At 29.5% G+C, this 18,799-nt stretch overlaps 1 protein-coding gene across 2 annotated transcripts; it reads left to right on the top strand.

Annotated features, from left to right (window-relative positions):
• Positions 1-13,395: 13,395 nt before the first annotated feature.
• Positions 13,396-15,793, top strand: LOC133679509 (L-lactate dehydrogenase B-like). 2 transcript variants are annotated; one of them, XM_062102132.1, is made up of 3 exons: positions 13,396-14,139; positions 14,841-15,285; positions 15,616-15,793. In XM_062102132.1, the coding sequence occupies exons 1-2, from the start codon at positions 13,531-13,533 to the stop codon at positions 15,282-15,284; spliced, it is 1,053 nt and encodes a 350-aa protein (XP_061958116.1). In that variant the 5' UTR covers positions 13,396-13,530; the 3' UTR covers position 15,285; positions 15,616-15,793. The 2 variants fall into 2 exon arrangements, with proteins under 2 accessions (XP_061958116.1, XP_061958107.1); XM_062102123.1 differs by having other exon boundaries at positions 13,397-14,139; positions 14,841-15,322.
• Positions 15,794-18,799: the final 3,006 nt, after the last annotated feature.

Here is an 18,799-nt window from a genome sequence, read left to right on the forward strand (position 1 = left end):
CTTCGATATAATTTAGCATATTACTGACAGTTAAACCATATATAATTTCATCAATAAAATTACATATCATCGATAGAATACCATCAGTAATTCTGTTGGTGAGTTAACAATAGTAGTGACATTTATAGTAATTCTTTTCCAACTCTCTAAAATGTATTGATAAACTTATTTTGTCAGTAAATTAACATTAGCAATGATATTTGTTGTAATTCTTTTCTAACTTTGTGGAATATACCGACGGACTTGTTCCGCCAGTAATACCATCTTTAATTATTTTAAAAGATATTTTTAAAAAATATATATTGAACAAAAGTAGAAAAATAATTAAAATAATATAAAAAATAAATATATAAAAATAAATTATCTTCATATAAAAATACATATTTTTATTACAAATTTAAATATTTGTGCGTTCAAATACAATGAAACTAAAATAAAGACAGCGTTAGAGGAGGAGAAAGCTAGTCTTCGTTAGGACCATTGGGCCAAATAAAGGGTGCACATGTACCATTCATTTATTATCTCATCTCCATTATCACTTGACAAATTTCTTTATAATCTGCAATTAGTTGTTCATATTTTTCATGAGATGGGTTATCCGATATTGTACTCGCTGGTCCAACATCGCCTTAAATTCTAAAGTTTGAGTGTTCAGGATCGATTGCAAATATCCAATTGTCGAAACATTACAAGACCAATATAGGAGTATTATAATCATATGGTTATTTTTTAAAACCTGGTTTATTTAAGATAAAAGGTGTAATATTTAGAAATATAGTTGCAAAATAAAAAAAATAGAAAACCAAATCTTAGATTACTCAATGTAATTTTTCCTTATTATTATTATTATTATTATTATTATTATTATTATTTAAGTTTTAACGGTCAATAATCTACAACCAACTTTTAGGCACCTAGACTTTCCCTTGATCGGTTTTTAGATAAAATCTTCCACATTACAATAAATAAATAAATAACGATTAGGGATTCATTATGGATTAAGAGTGTTTTTACCTTGGATTCAAGCAATGTTTCTTCTCATAAAATTTGTTTGATCTCACTATAATTTGGTTCAATTTATTCCCCTACTTTGTATATCCTTTCTTTTGTTGAGAGCATGACTATATTAGTTTAACACCTTTCCTCTTTTTTTTCTCCCTTTTATTGAGAGACATGGCTACCTAGAGATCATAGTTTTCCCTTTACTTTTGGACTTTTTGGCAGCTGAAATCTCATCTTTTACTCCATTTCTTCTTCTTTTTTAAATAAACAAATGAAGAAAAACACGTGAAAAAGGTTCCGGTGGAGAAGAAAAGGATGCAGTGGGAAGGCTTTTCTATCGTGCTAATGACAATAAAGATGGTGGTATTGACGATGACGCTTCCAGGATAGGCTGGAGGCTATGAAAAAAGAAAAAAGAAAAAATAGGTATATCCTTTGAAATCTTTATTTTTTTTCTTTTATGGGATTTTATTTCTTCAGATTTGGTGTTATTTCTGAGTTATTGTCATGCATAAATATAGGGTAAGACAAGATTTGATGAAGATTATGAAATGATTTATTGAGAGGAATTAATTATTAAGATTATTGAGCTTTCATTTCTTTCCTTTGCTATTTCAAGGTTATATATGGGGGCATGTTTTGTGCTTTTCTTGGATTTTTTTTTCCATCTATGGTAGGACTGTGCATGTGAGTCTTTCCCTTTTATTTTATTTATACGTGTGTGCTTGATCATAACTCCTTGGTTGGTCATTATTGTCCTGCCAACAGTTCAATGTCTAGTTTTGATTATTGCTCTCCTTTAAACTATTTTGTGTGATTTTCAGGCTAATTAGCAGGTTTTAGGGTTGTTTTATATTCATTGTTGCTTTTATTTATTTATTTATTATGAGCTTTTTTTTTTAACTTTTTAGTGTGTGTGTGTGTGTGTATTGTTGTTGTCATAGTACTTTGCTTGGTCTTATATTTTCTTACTTGTTGTGGCTTTCAAACTTACATGTTGTCGTTACGTTTTGCACCTGTTTTATCTGTCATGTATCGATGTTTCTTTATGTTATATTTTTGTTTCAAACATGGTGGTTTGCATGTTGTTTTCTCTACTGTTATGGTTTGCTTTTTGGTATTTTATTTATTTGTTTTTGCATTTGTATGACTACATTAATCGATCTTTCTTTGTTTTTTATTCCCACCCCTTTTCCGTATAGTTTATGCTTGTAACTTGATGTCATCTGTTATTTTATTTGGTGTGTTTGTGCTCACGATTGCCTTCTTTTTCCTTTTGTATTCATGATGACAATCTATTTTTCTCATCTTAGGAAAAACAACTTATTTATTCTTGATATATATCTCCTCTGTAGCTCTAAAGATTATGGCCCCATATGGCCATTTAATATTTGGTGTTATTACAATGTTTTATTATACGACAGTTTACTATTTTTAGGTTATTATTAAAGAAAATTCTAAGATACTCAATCAATGTTGTTGTTGTTGTTGTGTGAGTGTGTTTATACTTAGGGTTAGTATTCAAACTAGATTTGAAGGAGAGAGTGAAGCTATAGAAATAATGAGCTGATTTTGTCCATTTTTACTGTTGAAACAATCATCATCAAACAACATTCATAACCTGAACTTGACTATGGATATGGCTTGTACATTTACATGGACATTTCTCCCATGGAAAATAATATGCTTAGATTTTTTATTTTTTTATTTTTTTTGTTGACCATTGTTGGAACCCAAAACAGTTTACAATTTGGATCCAATCCAAGACATAGCGCAAGCAACAAATCTAGTAATACACATGTGTTTCAAAAATCTCTCATATATGAATTATTAGGATAGATTTTATATTTAAGTATATAATTTGTATTATAAATAATAATCTCTTATTGTATGTATGCATAGTCCTATACTCCTCTTCAATGAAATACTTATCCTATATATTTCATATTCAAAACTTTTAAAACATAACAAGGTTTAATAAAATATTATATTAGTTTATAGATACTTGAAGAGAAGTTAGGTTACTTTAAAATACTTTAATAAACATTTTGAAACCCACTAACTTCACTATTATAATTTAATTTTTTATTATTATTAAGGAAACTGATCATTCTTTATTAGTTTGTGTATATGTTAATCTTAAACTCCATATAGACAATAACAAATTGGTATTATGGAAAAGAGAGAGAAAATAGTCTTCGTACTTACTATGGGTGTTATTTAAACTAACACACAGTTTTGTTATATTTGTTTAGGCTTTTAAATGCTTGTATATATTCTTAACTCTTAATAAGTGATTGACCTGGTATAATAATTGGGTCACGAGTTTAACAAGTTGACCCAAAAAAAATCCAACGCAACAGTTGGGAGCCAACAACATCAATTCTGCAAATCAAGGAATATCTTACATAAAGAAAGGAAGAAAGATGCAAGGACAGAGGATGTTTACTGTATCGAATAAATTGATATTTAAAAGTATGTACAATTATGTTTTGAATTCAAGAAGCTTTGATTCTCCTATTCTACTGGAAGTTTGAAACGTAATAATTTCTAGTGAAATTATAAAATAAATTAACAAAATCACTTACTTTATAAAACTTGATATTTAAAAGTATGTATAGTAGACTTCTCCGGTGATTGAATTGGTAGAGGGAGAGATTCTAAGAGGGTGGTGCCTTTTAATAGCAACTCGAACGTGGTCGAGTTTCACAGTCTTTTGCTTCAACTGTTCTCGATTGTAGTTTCAGCTGATTCTCAGATAAACAACTCGGTGGAGCTGGAGACGACGAAAAGACCATCTGGATTGACTTTGTTGATGTCTTTGTCAAGATTCTCTTGATCCGACCTACTAGGAATTTGGGTCTGGTTGTTGTTGCTTCTGTGTTGTTCTGAGAAGGTGAATTCAATAGGGAGATGGGAATTGGAAGTGTGTGGATTGTAGATTTAAGAGATTATGTTTTTTCATTTTTGTCTTCTTTGTTTTGGCCTTTTACTGATAAATTGTTTGACTGTAAAAGGATAAAACAATGTCGTTTTATTTATATATATAAAAAAACCAACTGAGTCTTAGCTGGGTTTACCCAGGTCGTCCAGGTTTCGAATCGACCCTTCGGGTCGACCTGGTTTTGCCTAGCCAAATCCCCGACAAGTTTTTTCTTAGACCCGACATGGTTCCTGGCCTGGGATGGCCGAGTCCTGGGTCAACTCGCCGGGCTAGGCCGGGTTTTAAAACTATGCTTAATATTTACTTTTTTTTCTTTCTTTTTTTCCGATAAAGTTGATGTTTAACATCTTTGAAAAGGTAATATAGCACATATAAATTAACAAACACTAGGTGTGTATTATGCTATATGCATTTATGCCTCTTATTAGTTTACTTTTGAACATTCAATAAGTTTTTGTATTGCATGATAGAAAATGATTTACAAATTAATTTCTCATCCTAATTTTATATATAAAATGATATGCCAATCTATAAGTAATAAATTATAGATTCTATGAGTTTTAAATGACTAGTCTCTCATAAAAAATAATTGTTAACATGTGTTTGTGTGTGTGTGTGATTACTCTTACAAAATACACCAATATAATCATTCTTCTTTATGTTACAATTTAGGAAATTATCATTATTACTAAAATTGTATTTTGTGATTTATTATTCGAGCCAACAATATTTTCGAGACATGCTTATTTTCAATTTTTTACATAGTAAATGACTCTTTTTTGTTATATTATTTTTGAAGTAATATGAGAAATATTTTTTAGAGTTTTTGAAATTTTGGAGAAACATATATTTTTAATATCGGGTTAGTTCTTACAGTATAAATTTACAACCTCGATATTAAATGAAAAGGTTGGAAAAATATGCGAGGAACCAACAAATAATTTTAAAATAGTCTCTGAATTTTTTCATAATTTTTTAAAATTATCTGAGAGTTTGTTTGACAAAAAAACAAAAAATGATAATATAAATATTGTTGGAAAATCAGTATGGCGTGTTTTTGACTAAAAGTCAGAGGTTTAAAAAATGTCTTAAGCTTGTGTTTGGCAAACACTCCTTAAAAATAAAATATTGTGTTTTTTCTTTGATAAAAATTGGTCACGCCAAACACTATTTTATTGAAAAATAAGCTCAGCCCAGCCATCTGGGCTGGGCTTCCTAAACCAAAGACCTAAGCCCATAAATACAACTCGAAACCAAAAAGATGAAAATGAAGATCAAAGGGGGAAAAATATTTGAATTTGCTCAAGAACATTAAGAACTCTTGAAGAAACCCAGAAATGAATATTCAAAAATAGACTAGGTCAAATTGAAATGAAGGCACAAAGACATGTAAACAAACTATTCAAACAAGAATTTGAGGCTGAATAATCACGATAATCAAGAAAATATCATGATTATGTGATTTTATGCAAAAAATAAAACAAAAAAAAACAAAGATAAAAAAAACCTCTTAAATCGGTGTTTTTAAGCCATAAAAATCTTAGATTAAAGATCAACATATATGCATGCACATATAAGAACCATCAATTAATTGAAATGACTCAAAAAACAATAATATAAGGCCAAGTACAATGGATGAATGTCAACCTAGAAAAGTTAGCAAACCCAAAATCCCAACAAAAGGTCTAAACCTATAAAAATACAATAAAACTCAGAAAAACAACCTAAACCTAGTATCATAAGCTTACTATGGTTTGTTGGAATAATCAAAATAATAAGAAACAAAAGATTAAAGGTAATAATAGCAAACACGAACCATAATGACAACAAGCAGAAGAAAACCTCTCCCTATCTATAAACATTGTTTCATTGATCATAAACATTGTCTTCATGCTTAAACAACATGCATATAACTTCAACAAAACTAGCAGACCAAACTTAAACAAGATAAACCACAATAAAAATTAAAACCTAAAATATATTGTCAGAACTTCCAACAAGATTAGCCTAACATCAAAGCATGCAAGAACAACATTATATACTAACATTTTCCATTCCATAATCATATTCTAACGAATCAAAACAAAGCAATAAACAAAACTTGAGCATATATAAGTTATATTCAAAGCATATTTAAACATCCTAAAACAATAATCATGGCTTTCAAAGTAATGTATGACTTCAAATGATACATAACAAATAAAATAAACAATAATATAAAAGATATAAATAAAAAGGAAAGAGGTGTGTTTATTAAGCTCCACCTCATCATCAAAGATATGAATGTTTACCTAGCAGTAAAAAAGTTGATTCCATCTCTGGATTTCTTGCTTTTTTCCTTTTGATTTCCAGCTTCTTTTCAATCTCAGATTGATACCCTAAAAATCCTCTTTGTTATCTTTCCTTTTATTCTCAATATTATTCTCTTGACTCTTTTGTATTTTCTTTCTCATTTTTTTTTAGAGATTTTCTCTCCACTTTCTTTTCAGATCCTCCTTCTTTGGTGTCCTCAAGAACAACCTTGTTATAAGCTAAACCAAACTAGAAATGACAAAACCATGGTTGTTTTGCTAAGAGTTTGTTAAAGAAGATTCTTGCTCATTCTCTCATCTAACCTTCCTAGAAAGGTGTATTCTGGTTCTTTTTGTCTTTTTATAAGTCCAAACCTTTCAAGAGAAGGTATCCACAAACTTTAAGCAATCATGATGATTTTCTTCTTCAATCATGAATGATCGAGTGAACTACTTTGGAGAGATCATTGTGACAAACTGGATGTAAATATAGGATAAGAGTAGCTGATCCTTATAGAGAAAATGTATACCTATAATGGGAATCAAATCTCATATGATTCGAAGGTTTAGAACTCGACATTCCTTAATTAAGATGCGGGCTCCTGATCAGCTTAAAACTATCAAATGCAAGAAAAGTTGATCAGGGACAAGCTGTTGTTGAGTTCATTGAGCCAAAGTAGTTATAAACATGTGATGATGATAATTGATCCTTATAGAGGATGTGTTTCTAAGTCCATTAGTGGTGGTTTGAGCCCTTGAGGTGGTCGGCGATATCACGTTCATTTGTCTGAAGTTGGTAACCCAATCAGCCTTCTCGGTTGAAAAAAATGACAAACAAAGACTAAACGACATGTCACTTATTCTCTTTATTAAAGATGAGTGACATGTTGTTCAAATTAAAACCTAGAAATTAAAATTTTATAATTAGGATTTTGCAAACTTCAATTTGGTCCATGTTGTTTCAATTCTAGTATATGCACCCTCAATTGACTATGAAACTTCTAATTTTATGCAATTGCACCCTTGAAAACTTTGATTTGACTCCTCTGATTTGAGTGTCCTTTTTCACATTAGTCATTGGTTTTTAATTTGTTCAATTTGATCCCTATCAACCATCAAACTTTTAATTTTTTTTCAAATTGACCCCTGATTTTGACTAATTTTAGTCCCCATACTTACACATCTTTTGCAACTTCACACCTTATTTCATCCAAATAAGCTTGTAAAAATTAAATCTGACCCTTTAAAATTCTAATCCTATCAATTAAACTCAAATTAACTTTCCAAATTTAATTTTTAAACAATTAAATTCTTGTTAAAATTAATTTGATTCGTTAAAAGTCTAATTAAATCCTTAATTAAGCCCATGATAAAATCAAATTAACACATTAAAAATCCAAATGAGTCCTTAGACTTAATTTTTATGTAAGTTCATCCAAAATTCATTTTGAGCTTGCATTGTCTTTAACATTTGGGTTTTTCAAATATGTATTTGAATTTCCGAAGTTGTCATAAACTCAGTTTGGTCACTCCATCTCTCATTTATGCATGCACATCCTTCTTCAGCTTGTTTTTGCCAATCAAGTTGCTTGTTCATTTATATTTTAGGGGAATTCAAAATTAGATTATGACATTATCATAATCATCGCAAAAATAAAATCTGATGAAGAAACATTATTTTTTGGATTTAACATCAATTTTACTATGAGTATTAGAATCAACATGAACATGAAAATATAATTAAAAAAATAAATTAAAAAAAAACAAAAAGATATAAAAGATATGTTTAGTTAAGATAATGATATCAAAAAATTGAGAACACCTCGGAAAAAAGAAGGATATTCTAAATTGAGGGGTTTCATCCTAGACCGAGGGGTTTTTTTTTTAATTTTTTTAAGTTCTTATTAAAAAAGCTATTTTGTTAATATAAAGGATATGTTTGGTTAAAAAATATATATGTGAATAAAAAAACTAGCTAAAAAATATTTTTTCAGAATTTAAATCGTTGTACTTTTATAAATATTTATTATAATTGTATCGGAATCAAATAAAAAAATTTAAAACACCCCTGGACCAGCAACAGTTTCCAGGTAAACGCCGGTGGTTTTGAAATACTAGAAAATCTTCTGAGCAAGAATATTAATACGGCCCACAGATTTGGCTATTTTTTACACGATTCTGGAAACTCCACCCACAAAAGTATGCACACTGCACAGAATCAATAAGAAACCGCTGCCAACAGATTTGTTTCTCTTTAGACCATTCCATTCCTTCGTTAAATGAAAAGGTACGGACACGTTAACTTGGAGCTGACATCAAGTCTTCAAAATCTCTCGTCTCACGACATGCTTGTATTTTTTAAGGAAAAAGCAGCCACCCCCACGTGATTTGACGATTCTTCGATGTACCTAATTAAAGTAGGGTTTGTTATTGTACATTATTGTTGTGACATAGTTCAAAATATTATTTTTTTAAGATATATTAAAATAATATTTTTTATTTTTAATATCACTTAAAAAGATTTAAAATTATAAAAAAAATTAATTTAAAACATTTTTTTTAAAAAAAAACATATCATGGCTGCATAAACAAACAAGATAATGACATGGTTTAATTTGCCACATCACCGTTTATATGGGCTCAACTTTGTGGGGCCATGAGCATAGTAGTATATAATTTCTTTCGAAAGTGATGACACCTGGCAAGAATTGAACGAAACCTTGAAGTTCCAAGCGCAGTTGAAGCGCGTGATATATGTCCTCTCGAGTAACCCAAGGTGGAGCAAAGGTATTGGTTTTTGCTCATGGCTCGTTTGCCCAAATTCGTGCACTTGCAGCATGTTTGAGACCAATTTCCTATTAAAATTAATTTCATTTATAGTATTTAAATTGCATTCAATACGTTAAAATCATGTATTTAAAAGATATATATTATCATTGAATTTATTTTATTTTTTACAATACCATATCTTTTATTTTATTCATTCAAAAATCTCTTAATTTTTAATCTTTTTTCATATACCATAACCCTCTTTTTTTCTGCATCTAATTCCTCTCTACTATTATCATCTTAAATAATCCATTAAATCAAAATTAAATACCTCATGAAAATAATGTTTTATTGTGATGCATATTTACTCTTGATAATAAAGAGAAGAGTGATACAAAAAAAGATGGGTATTTTGAAAACAAAAAACTAATTTTAAACATACATCTCTCCTATTTATTTCTAATTTATTTTTATATAATTTTCAAATCAAGGATAGTGATGTTATCCATGATGGTTGACATCAAGTGTGATAATTGACTCTCTTTTTTAAAAGTATAAGGTATTATTTTAATTATATCTATTAATTTAATTGTTTCATTATCAAGAATCTTTTTTAAGTCGTGTTTGGTTTTAAATTAAAAAGGTTGTCTTGGGAGTACCTTTTCTTTTATGTGTCATGCTATTTTGTTTGAGCTTTCCTCTACTTATTTTCGTTAGTTTCAAACGACATTTTGTTATGTATCATGCTATTTTGTTTTATTATTTTTTTTTTTTAACTTAGACTATAATATTTTTGTGTTGTCCATAACTTATTGCTTCATTTATCTTTTATGTTATTTTATGTCAACCTTTCCACTTTCTATTTTGTTTTTTTTTTTCTCTTACCTAAGCAACACTTTTTTAATCCATTGTTGTATAATATTAAATTATTTTTTATTCATACTTTCTAAATTTTTTATTCATTCATACTTTCTATATATATATATATATATATATATATAAAAGATCAGTGTTTTACTGTGGACTGCACTGTGCAGTCCACAGTAAAACACTGATCTATTGTCCCTGCTGCTTTACGGTTTTTTTTTTGGCTGTTTTTTTATGCCTTTTGGAAAATTATTTTTTGCTTTTTTTTTGTTTTTTTTAGCAAATTTTTTTTCTTTAATTTAGTTTATTAATTTTTTATAAACCCAGTTAATTCTGGGTTGACCTGTCAATTTTTTTATTTATTTTTATTTTTATAAATTTTTTTGTTTAATTTAGTTTGTTAATGTCAAATTTTTTTATTTAGTTATCAGACTTTCATGACACAAATCCTGCGTTTAACAGGTTAACATGGTTTGACAAGTTAACCCGGATTTGTTTTTTGTTTTTTTCTTTTTAATTAATTTTTTTCGTTTAGTTCAATTTGTTAATGTTCGCTTTTTTTTTTTTATTTAGTTGCCAGACATTCATTACACGGATCCGAGGTTTAACGGATTAACTTGGTTTGACGAGTTAACCTGAATTTTTTTTTTTTGCTTTTTTTTATTTTAAATTAATTTTTTTCATTTAATTTAAATTGTTGATGTTAAATTTTTTTCTATTTAGTTATCAAACTTTTATGACACGGATTCCGGGTTTAACAGGTTAACCTGGTTTAACGAGTTAGCTCAGTTAATTCTGGGTTAACCCATTAATTTGTTTTTTCATTTTTAATTATCAAACTTTCACGATGCGAATTCAAGGTATGACAGGTTAACCCAATTAATTCATATTTTTTTTCTTTTTCTTCATTAGTTTTTTTCTTCCTGTTGGTTTTTTTTCTTTGTTTTTTTTTAACTAATCTATTTAATTATCACACTTTTATGACACGACCTTACAGTCAGACCCACGTCCAATGCTATTGGGTCTGGTATTGCAGTCCAGACACTTTTATGCTAAGGGTTAACCCAAGTTTAATGTTATTATTAATATTATAAATATTACTCTTGGATCAGACGTTGCAACCGAACCTAAGATTCTTAAGTATAACTTTGCAAAAAAACCTAATATTTTTAGATCTTAGCTTTTTTTGAAATACAAAAAATAATTGACCCGCGGCATCGCGCGGGGCATATAACTAGTATATATATATTTGGCATGGGTATTGATTATGATTTAAATGCAATTTAATTCTGAATGGTAGTTTAATTATTCATGTTTTAAGTTTGTTCCTTAATAATCATGAATTTAAATCTTTTCAAGATATTAGAAACTTACATGGTTGTTACCTTTAGAACTAAAATAACTCGAATACTCATATTAATAATAATAAAAAATATTTGAATGCAGTTTATTTTTTATATTATCATTTTGTATTAAAATCAAATAGTTACAATATAAAAAGTTTTAAAAATATACGAATTTTTAGATATTAATGACTCCACAGATATTGTTTCAAGATTTCAACGTTAATAATAAAAAGCTTAGCTTGTCTTTAATGATTAATTACTTTTTTTAATTATATTATTCGAATAATACTTTTTTCTCTCTCTCTTGTTTTGTCCTAGATGTACTTTAATTTTTTTTTGTGTGAGGATATTCTCAAATTAACTTTTAAATATTAAAATTGTATAATTTTCTATTGAATCTAAAACACATATTTAAATGTAATTCCATACATTAATATAAATTATGTTTTGCAACCTGTTATAGCATAGGAACTATTGTCAATAGTTATATGTACTTCACGATTTCTAAATTACACAATACAAGCGGGCATTTTTACGCTTCTAGTTAATAATTTTATTGTACCTGTGACATTAACTATATAATTTTATGGTTAGAAATAAGTTATCATATAAGGAAATAGAAAATTCTTAAAGACAAGATAAAACACACCACGCAAAATTGTAATGAGCCCTAGATACATGCCTCTCATATATATATATATATATATATATATATATAATCTGGGGTATCCGTGCTAGCTTACATACAGCACGATTAATCTTCAGACCTAGTGAACACCTTGCAAGCTCAGTAGACAGATAATACACCGCGAGGATAACAGATGTTTATACAATGGTTCGAATCTAGGGTGCAGAGGCAAGAAATTGCTTGCCAGAACTGCTAGGCCACAAACCTGTATGCCTTATTTATAGTTTTTAAGCATTGGTAATGCCGATTAATTAATAGTTGGTATAGCTCTAGCCTTGTTAATTTGAAAATTATGTTAAATGCCTCATTTATAGTTTTTGAGCATTGGTAATGTCGATTAATTAATAGTTGGTCTAGAGCATAGCTCTGGGCTTGTTAATTTGAAAATTATGTTTGGTGTTTCTTGTTTTTATATAGAATTGTATTGGAGTTATTGATATATCATATATACGTGCGTGCTTGTATATTTGTATAAAATTAAATATTATTTATCAAAAAAAAAAAGATGTGCCGACACAAAATGTAATAGCGACATGTAATTTTAACATGCAATTTATATTTTTTTTGTTTTTTTTTAACGTGGGTGTCCAGGCCAGCTTGTGTGCACCTCGACTAATCTCACGGGCCCTGAAGTTAACGACCATGTAATCCTCTATTAGCCATCATATGAGTAACCATAGGGCTCGAACCTAAGACCACAGAGGGAGCAAACCTCTTGGTTCCAAGCTCTTACAACTGGCCCACCACCTAAATGGTTACAATTTATATTTGTTTGGACTGGATGAGAAGGTAGTGCATATAATACAAAATTTTATCACCATCCCAATCTTCTCCCCAAGGATATTTTTAAATGATATAGTTTTATATTCACAAACTCATAGAAACTAAAAGCCTTCAAGTATAAATTATATTCGTGATGAGATTGCTGCATGTTTAATGGAACTATAAAAGTAAATACAAGCACATTAATGTAAATGCAAAATAATAAATTAACGTGTGTCCTTTTTGGTTAGTTTACTAGTAATGTTAATTTTAGCTACAGTTACAACTAATCACCTTTTATATGTTTTTTTTAGATTTTAATTCTAATCATAATTTTAACCAAACACATATTTTTAATTAAATTGACATCAACTCAAATTTTTTTTTAAATCATTTTTTTTTCAAATTATATCTATGAAAGTTACCAAAATATCTAAAAAAAAAATATTCTAACATGCTCGAGAACTGCTCATAATGCAAAAAGCATATATACCACAAATCAAGATCTCATGGATCTTATGAAAGACTAAGAGGATGTTTGAAAGTGCGGTAAAAGTTGTTTTTCAAAGTATTTTTTATTAAAAAATATATTAAAATAATATGTATATATATATTGAAAAATTATTCTTATAATTAACACATTAAAACAATTTTTTAAAAATAAAATTTAATAAAATGCCGTTTGGAAGCGTTCCAAACGGCCTCTGACTGTTCCCATAAACATCCCCTCCATGACCCCCGCTGCACGCCTCCTCGTCCCTTGCCTCCCAACTTTCCCACCTTAAATACTCTCATCTCACCTCCCTAAAAACAAACCATCTCCAAAAAAAAGAAAGGAACTCTCATCTCTCACTTTCCACTATGCAAAAGAGCGCTTCAGCTTCTTCATTAGGCCCAGGAGGCCTAGACCTGTCTCAGATCTTCTTCAAACCAATTCAAAACACATCTCCGCCATCACCCACCAAACGCCACACCAAAATTTCTGTTATTGGTACCGGCAATGTTGGCATGGCAATAGCCCAAACAATTTTGACGCAAGACTTAGCTGACGAGCTTGCCCTTGTTGATGCCATACCTGACAAGCTCCGCGGAGAAATGCTTGATCTCCAACATGCTGCAGCTTTTTTACCCCGCACCAAAATTCTTGCATCCACTGATTACTCTGTCACTGTTGGATCTGATCTTTGTATTGTTACTGCTGGGGCTCGACAGATTGCCGGGGAGTCGAGGTTGAATTTGTTGCAGAGGAATGTTGCAATGTTTCAGGGGATTATACCTCCACTTGCTCAGTATTCTCCTGACACGATCTTGATGATTGTGTCGAATCCTGTTGATGTGTTGACTTATGTGGCCTGGAAGTTGTCGGGGTTTCCTTCGAATCGGGTTATTGGATCTGGTACCAATTTGGATAGCTCCAGGTTTCGGTTCTTGATTGCTGATCATCTTGATGTCAACGCCCAGGATGTACAGGTGAGGACATCGATTGATCTTGTTTGTTATTTTTTTTTTGAGTAGTTATGCAAAATCACAATTTATCCCACTGCATTTTTTTCGAGCATATGTTCAATTTGATTTCATGTCACTTTGTTTGAAGCTTTGGTGCGTGAAAGGTGGCAGATGATACATTGAAATTGAATTCTACAGAAAAGAAAAAAAAAATTGCTGAATTTCAGTTATGCTCCGTAGAATTTAGAGAAGAGGTAGAAGAACAGTAGATATTTTCTTCATTAGTTTGTGTTGTTGCAGAGTGTTTCTAAGGTAGAAGAATTGCACAACAGATGCCAAGAATCGTGCAGGGAAGTTACAATACAGATTCTGAGAGATTTGATGTAGCTAAACTTTAGGAATCAATCTTCCCCTAAACAATCTCGTAAACAATTATCTCTAGCTGAACATTAGGAATCAGTGATTGTAATTTTCTGATGATATTCTGCAATCTTGTTGTCCTGCTGATATGCTTGATGATTCACGTTTCCATTTCCATCATTTACATGCTTGTGCAAAGTATTTCTGTACATTTTGATTAAAAGAAGAAGAAGAAGGAAGTCTCATGAGCAAATCATGTGGTCAAAATTGAAAATTGACTTTCGCTATCTGCGTTTGAATTTTTTAATTGTTAACATTTCTTTATAGGAAAAAATATTTCTGAATCCTTACTTTTTCTTTGGTAGGCCTACATTGTTGGTGAGCACGGGGATAGTTCTGTGGCATTATGGTCTAGCATAAGTGTAGGAGGAGTGCCCGTATTGAGCTTCTTAGAGAAGCAGCAAATACCCTATGAGAAGGATGCACTGGAGAAAATCCACAAAGCAGTTGTAGAGAGTGCATATGAAGTGATTAGTCTCAAGGGCTACACATCTTGGGCAATTGGGTACTCAGCTGCTAACTTGGCTCGGTCCATTCTCAGAGACCAGAGGAAAATCCACCCTGTTTCCATTCTTGCAAATGGGTTTTATGGCATTGGCGATGGGGACGTGTTCTTGAGCTTGCCTGCACAGCTAGGTAGAGGAGGGGTTTTGGGGGTGACCAATGTGCATTTGACGGATGAGGAGGCACAAAGGCTCAGGAACTCTGCTAAGACCATCTCGGAGGTGCAAAGCCAGTTGGGACTTTGAGGTCAGTGGACATTTGTTCTATTCGTTGCGCTTTGTAGGTAGTATCTTGGCTTGTTTTCACTCGTAACTTTTATGTTTCCAGTTTTCATTCAGTGTTGTCATTTGTCAGTATAGATACATTTTTGTGAAAGGTTTCCCATCCATAACGAACTAAAAATGGCTTTGTTTTGCTGTTGCAACAATTATGTGGAGTGACTGCGATGGTGATATTCGTCCTGTCACTCTTGCAAGAAGAACTTGGACTGTGGGAATTTATGTTGCAAAAGCACGCTGGCTTTAAGACATACTTAGCCAACTGTACTGATTGGAACTCTTTTTGGAAAATCTGCAGCATTCATTTCAAACAAGCCTGGTTAGAGCATCTAGAAGGAGAGATGTTATTTAGAAGATTCAAATATGTAATATAGCTTTATGAATGGGATGTGTGTGTGTTTTGTGTTTTGTGTTGTGTGTTTGTTTAGAAGAGACAGTTATATTTTAATATATTTGATAAGTAACTATTTTAACAACTTGATATGATTTAGTTGGCTCGACAAGTTTAAAAACAACTCGAAATATAATATTTAAGAATGAAATTGAAAAAAATTCAATTAAAAAAATAACAAAAAAAAAATTGAGAAAACCTGAATGAATTAACTAAATTTATAATATGAGTCATAAGATCAAAATAATTTTATAAAAAATAAATTAAAAAAATATAAATTTTTATAAACTTAAAGAAAAAAACTAGTGAAAAAAATTATTCCAATAAATATTGCTTTGCAAGGTTTTAGCAGTTTTATAAGATATGTAGAAATAATATATTTATAAAAGAAATAATATTTTAACATTTTATTTAGTATATTTTTTCCAGACGGAAAGCTGAATTAATTTTTTTTAGTTTTTATTTAGCACATTGGAGATGCCTTTACAATGGCAATTCCCCTCAAAGAGCCATAGCCAATTCATGGTAACTTAATTTTTATTTGTTTATAATTTTTTATGCCCAAATTAATAATAATTTTTTTATAAATTTGTTAAAGAAAGAAATTCAAGAAAAAAGAATTGAATTGTAAAGGAAAAATCTTATAACCAATCTCAAATTAACTAGAAAAAATTCAGTCCATTTACTTTTTTTTTTTTTTTACTTTGCAGTCTTTTTAATTTTTAATATTTTAATTTTAATTTAAAAGTTTGCTTTCGTAACATTTCAATCCTGAGTTTAAGAAGAGAAAGAGAAAGTCGCTTAAAAATAATAAAAAAAGAAAAGTTGGTAAATAAATACTTTTCAACCACAAAATACATATTTCTTTATGCCAACAAGTTTTTTTTTTGACAAGAAACGTTAAATGATTATGACTTTTTTTTTCTAAAAACATGCATGGAAAAATAGATCAAGTTTCATTTAAATGTTTTTATTTGATTGATTTTTATTTTTTTAGTGATTTTAAAGTATTTTTGGGTTGATAAATTATTTATGGAATTTCTTATGATGTATTGGGTCAAAACGACTTAAAAACTAGGTTTTAGGGTCCAAAAACTTGGACCTTGATTTTCTATTAACTGGAGGTGACCAAAAAACATAACAATATACGACTTGTTGCTTGCTTAAAAAAATAAAAACGAATAATGTTTCAGTTGCTCTCAAGAAAAAAAAACATGTGCGGGCTTACGCTTCAAAGCCTAATGCTTTTTTTATTAAGGCCTAGGCCATTCGTGCATGGTTTTTTTTATTTTGTTTTTTAATCTATTTTCATTAATTGTTTCTATCCATTTAACTTTGTATTTTTTTTGTTTTATAAAAAAAAATGATTAATTCTTTTATATTTTTAACTGCATAATATTTTGAAGAGGTTAATTTGATTTGTCTTGAATTTTTTTCCTTGTATACTTTGTATAGATTAGGTGTATATGTATATATTTTTTTTATATATAAAATATTTGTTATTAGTAATAATAATTAGCCGCTACGATAAAATAAATAAAAACACTTAAAATAAAAAAATTATAATGGATATAAAACATTTGCAAATGCATCTATATTTTATTTCTATTATAAAAATTAATTTTGTTATTTTAATATTTAATTAGTTTTAACAAATTTATCTGCTCATAAATTCCTTAATTTATTTTATAAATCATAAATAAAGTATCTTCGCTCTTTGATTAAAAAAATTATATTAATAATAGAATTTTATAATTTTTTTTTACTCTATAGAGTTATCATGGTTTAAAACAAACATTCCAATATTAGATTATTATTCATTTTTTTGAGTATTTTTTTATTATATAATTAAATAATAAATAATTTCACCATAAAAAATGCATGAAAATCTTGATCCCACCCTTATTGCAGCAGAGACCAGTTATCTGATAACGCACGACAACCGCAGTTAAGCGAAGGGTTGTCAAGACTCGAGACCAAGTCCAAAATCCAAAACAGGACAACCTGACCTTTGGTATCTCATGATTGGTGGTCAAAAATTGAAACACCGCGGCTTCTTGGAATTTGGAATTATAAATCAACTCAGGGATAGTTTGGTTTTTTTTCCCTTTCAAATTGCAGTGTAGATAGCTAGTGATTTGGAGCTTCTCAAGCTCCTAAGAGAGTATGGTGGATCATGTTCCAAATCTTATTCTTGGTTTTGAATGATTTGGATTAAGTGAAAAAATAATAATTAACAGTATATTTTTATGATGCATTAAATTCAATTATTTAATTTGAATTTAATGATTTATATTTAATGAATATAACAATCCACTGTATTTCAGTGCAAAAGGTCCAATAAAAATCTAGCTCCAACAGTAACAATCAATATTATAATATTTGAGAGCGTGGTTACAAAACTCTACTCGGTTTGTGAATCAATCTGTTGATCCATGGAACTAAAGCCTAGTCAATGTCATTTTAGAGTGTTTTATATATATATATATATATATATATATATATATATATATATATTATTACTTGGATTAATCAGTTAATATTAAATCTATAACTTCAATTTTAAATCGGTCAATCTTGAGTTTTGTAACTAAATAGCTCAATAGCACAACGGTAGTTGTTTGGCTACGTGGTAGCTTCCACGTTTAGATGCCACTGCAGGTATCAATTGTTTGGTAAATGATAAACTATCGTTTATTGTTAATAAAATTACTAAAATTTACAGACGCGTTTGCGTTCTGTTAAAAGCAACTTCAAACTGCTTTGCCTGCGTCTGCATGGTAACCAGTGAAGTTTTTGTTAGGGAGTGAAAGAGAGGTGAGAGCTCTCTTATATTCTTCAAACTAATCTGATATGAGGTCCACTATAGATGATGATATTTTCAATATCAATGCCAGGGTTTGAGCCAATGAAAGGGTTCAAAGTGCAGTAAATAGTATTCTTAACAAAATAAGTATTTTTAACAATGATCATATTGAAAACAACTAGAAATTATGATTTAAAAATAAAAAATAACAAAAGATCAAATAATTTGTAGTTTTAAGTGTTCAGATTTCTATATAGTTTAATGAATTAATAAAAAATATTTTAT

The sequence above is a fragment of the Populus nigra genome, chromosome 1 (genome assembly GCF_951802175.1).
Source record: "Populus nigra chromosome 1, ddPopNigr1.1, whole genome shotgun sequence".
NCBI classification, from domain to species: domain Eukaryota; kingdom Viridiplantae; phylum Streptophyta; class Magnoliopsida; order Malpighiales; family Salicaceae; genus Populus; species Populus nigra.

Bases quoted from the DNA above. Each gene is read 5' to 3' on its own strand.
- LOC133679509 (XM_062102132.1), top strand. From the start codon at position 13,531: ATGCAAAAGAGCGCTTCAGCTTCTTCATTAGGCCCAGGAGGCCTAGAC. The intron at 14,140-14,840 runs GTGAGGACATCG...TTTCTTTGGTAG, and splicing joins TCAACGCCCAGGATGTACAG to GCCTACATTGTTGGTGAGCA.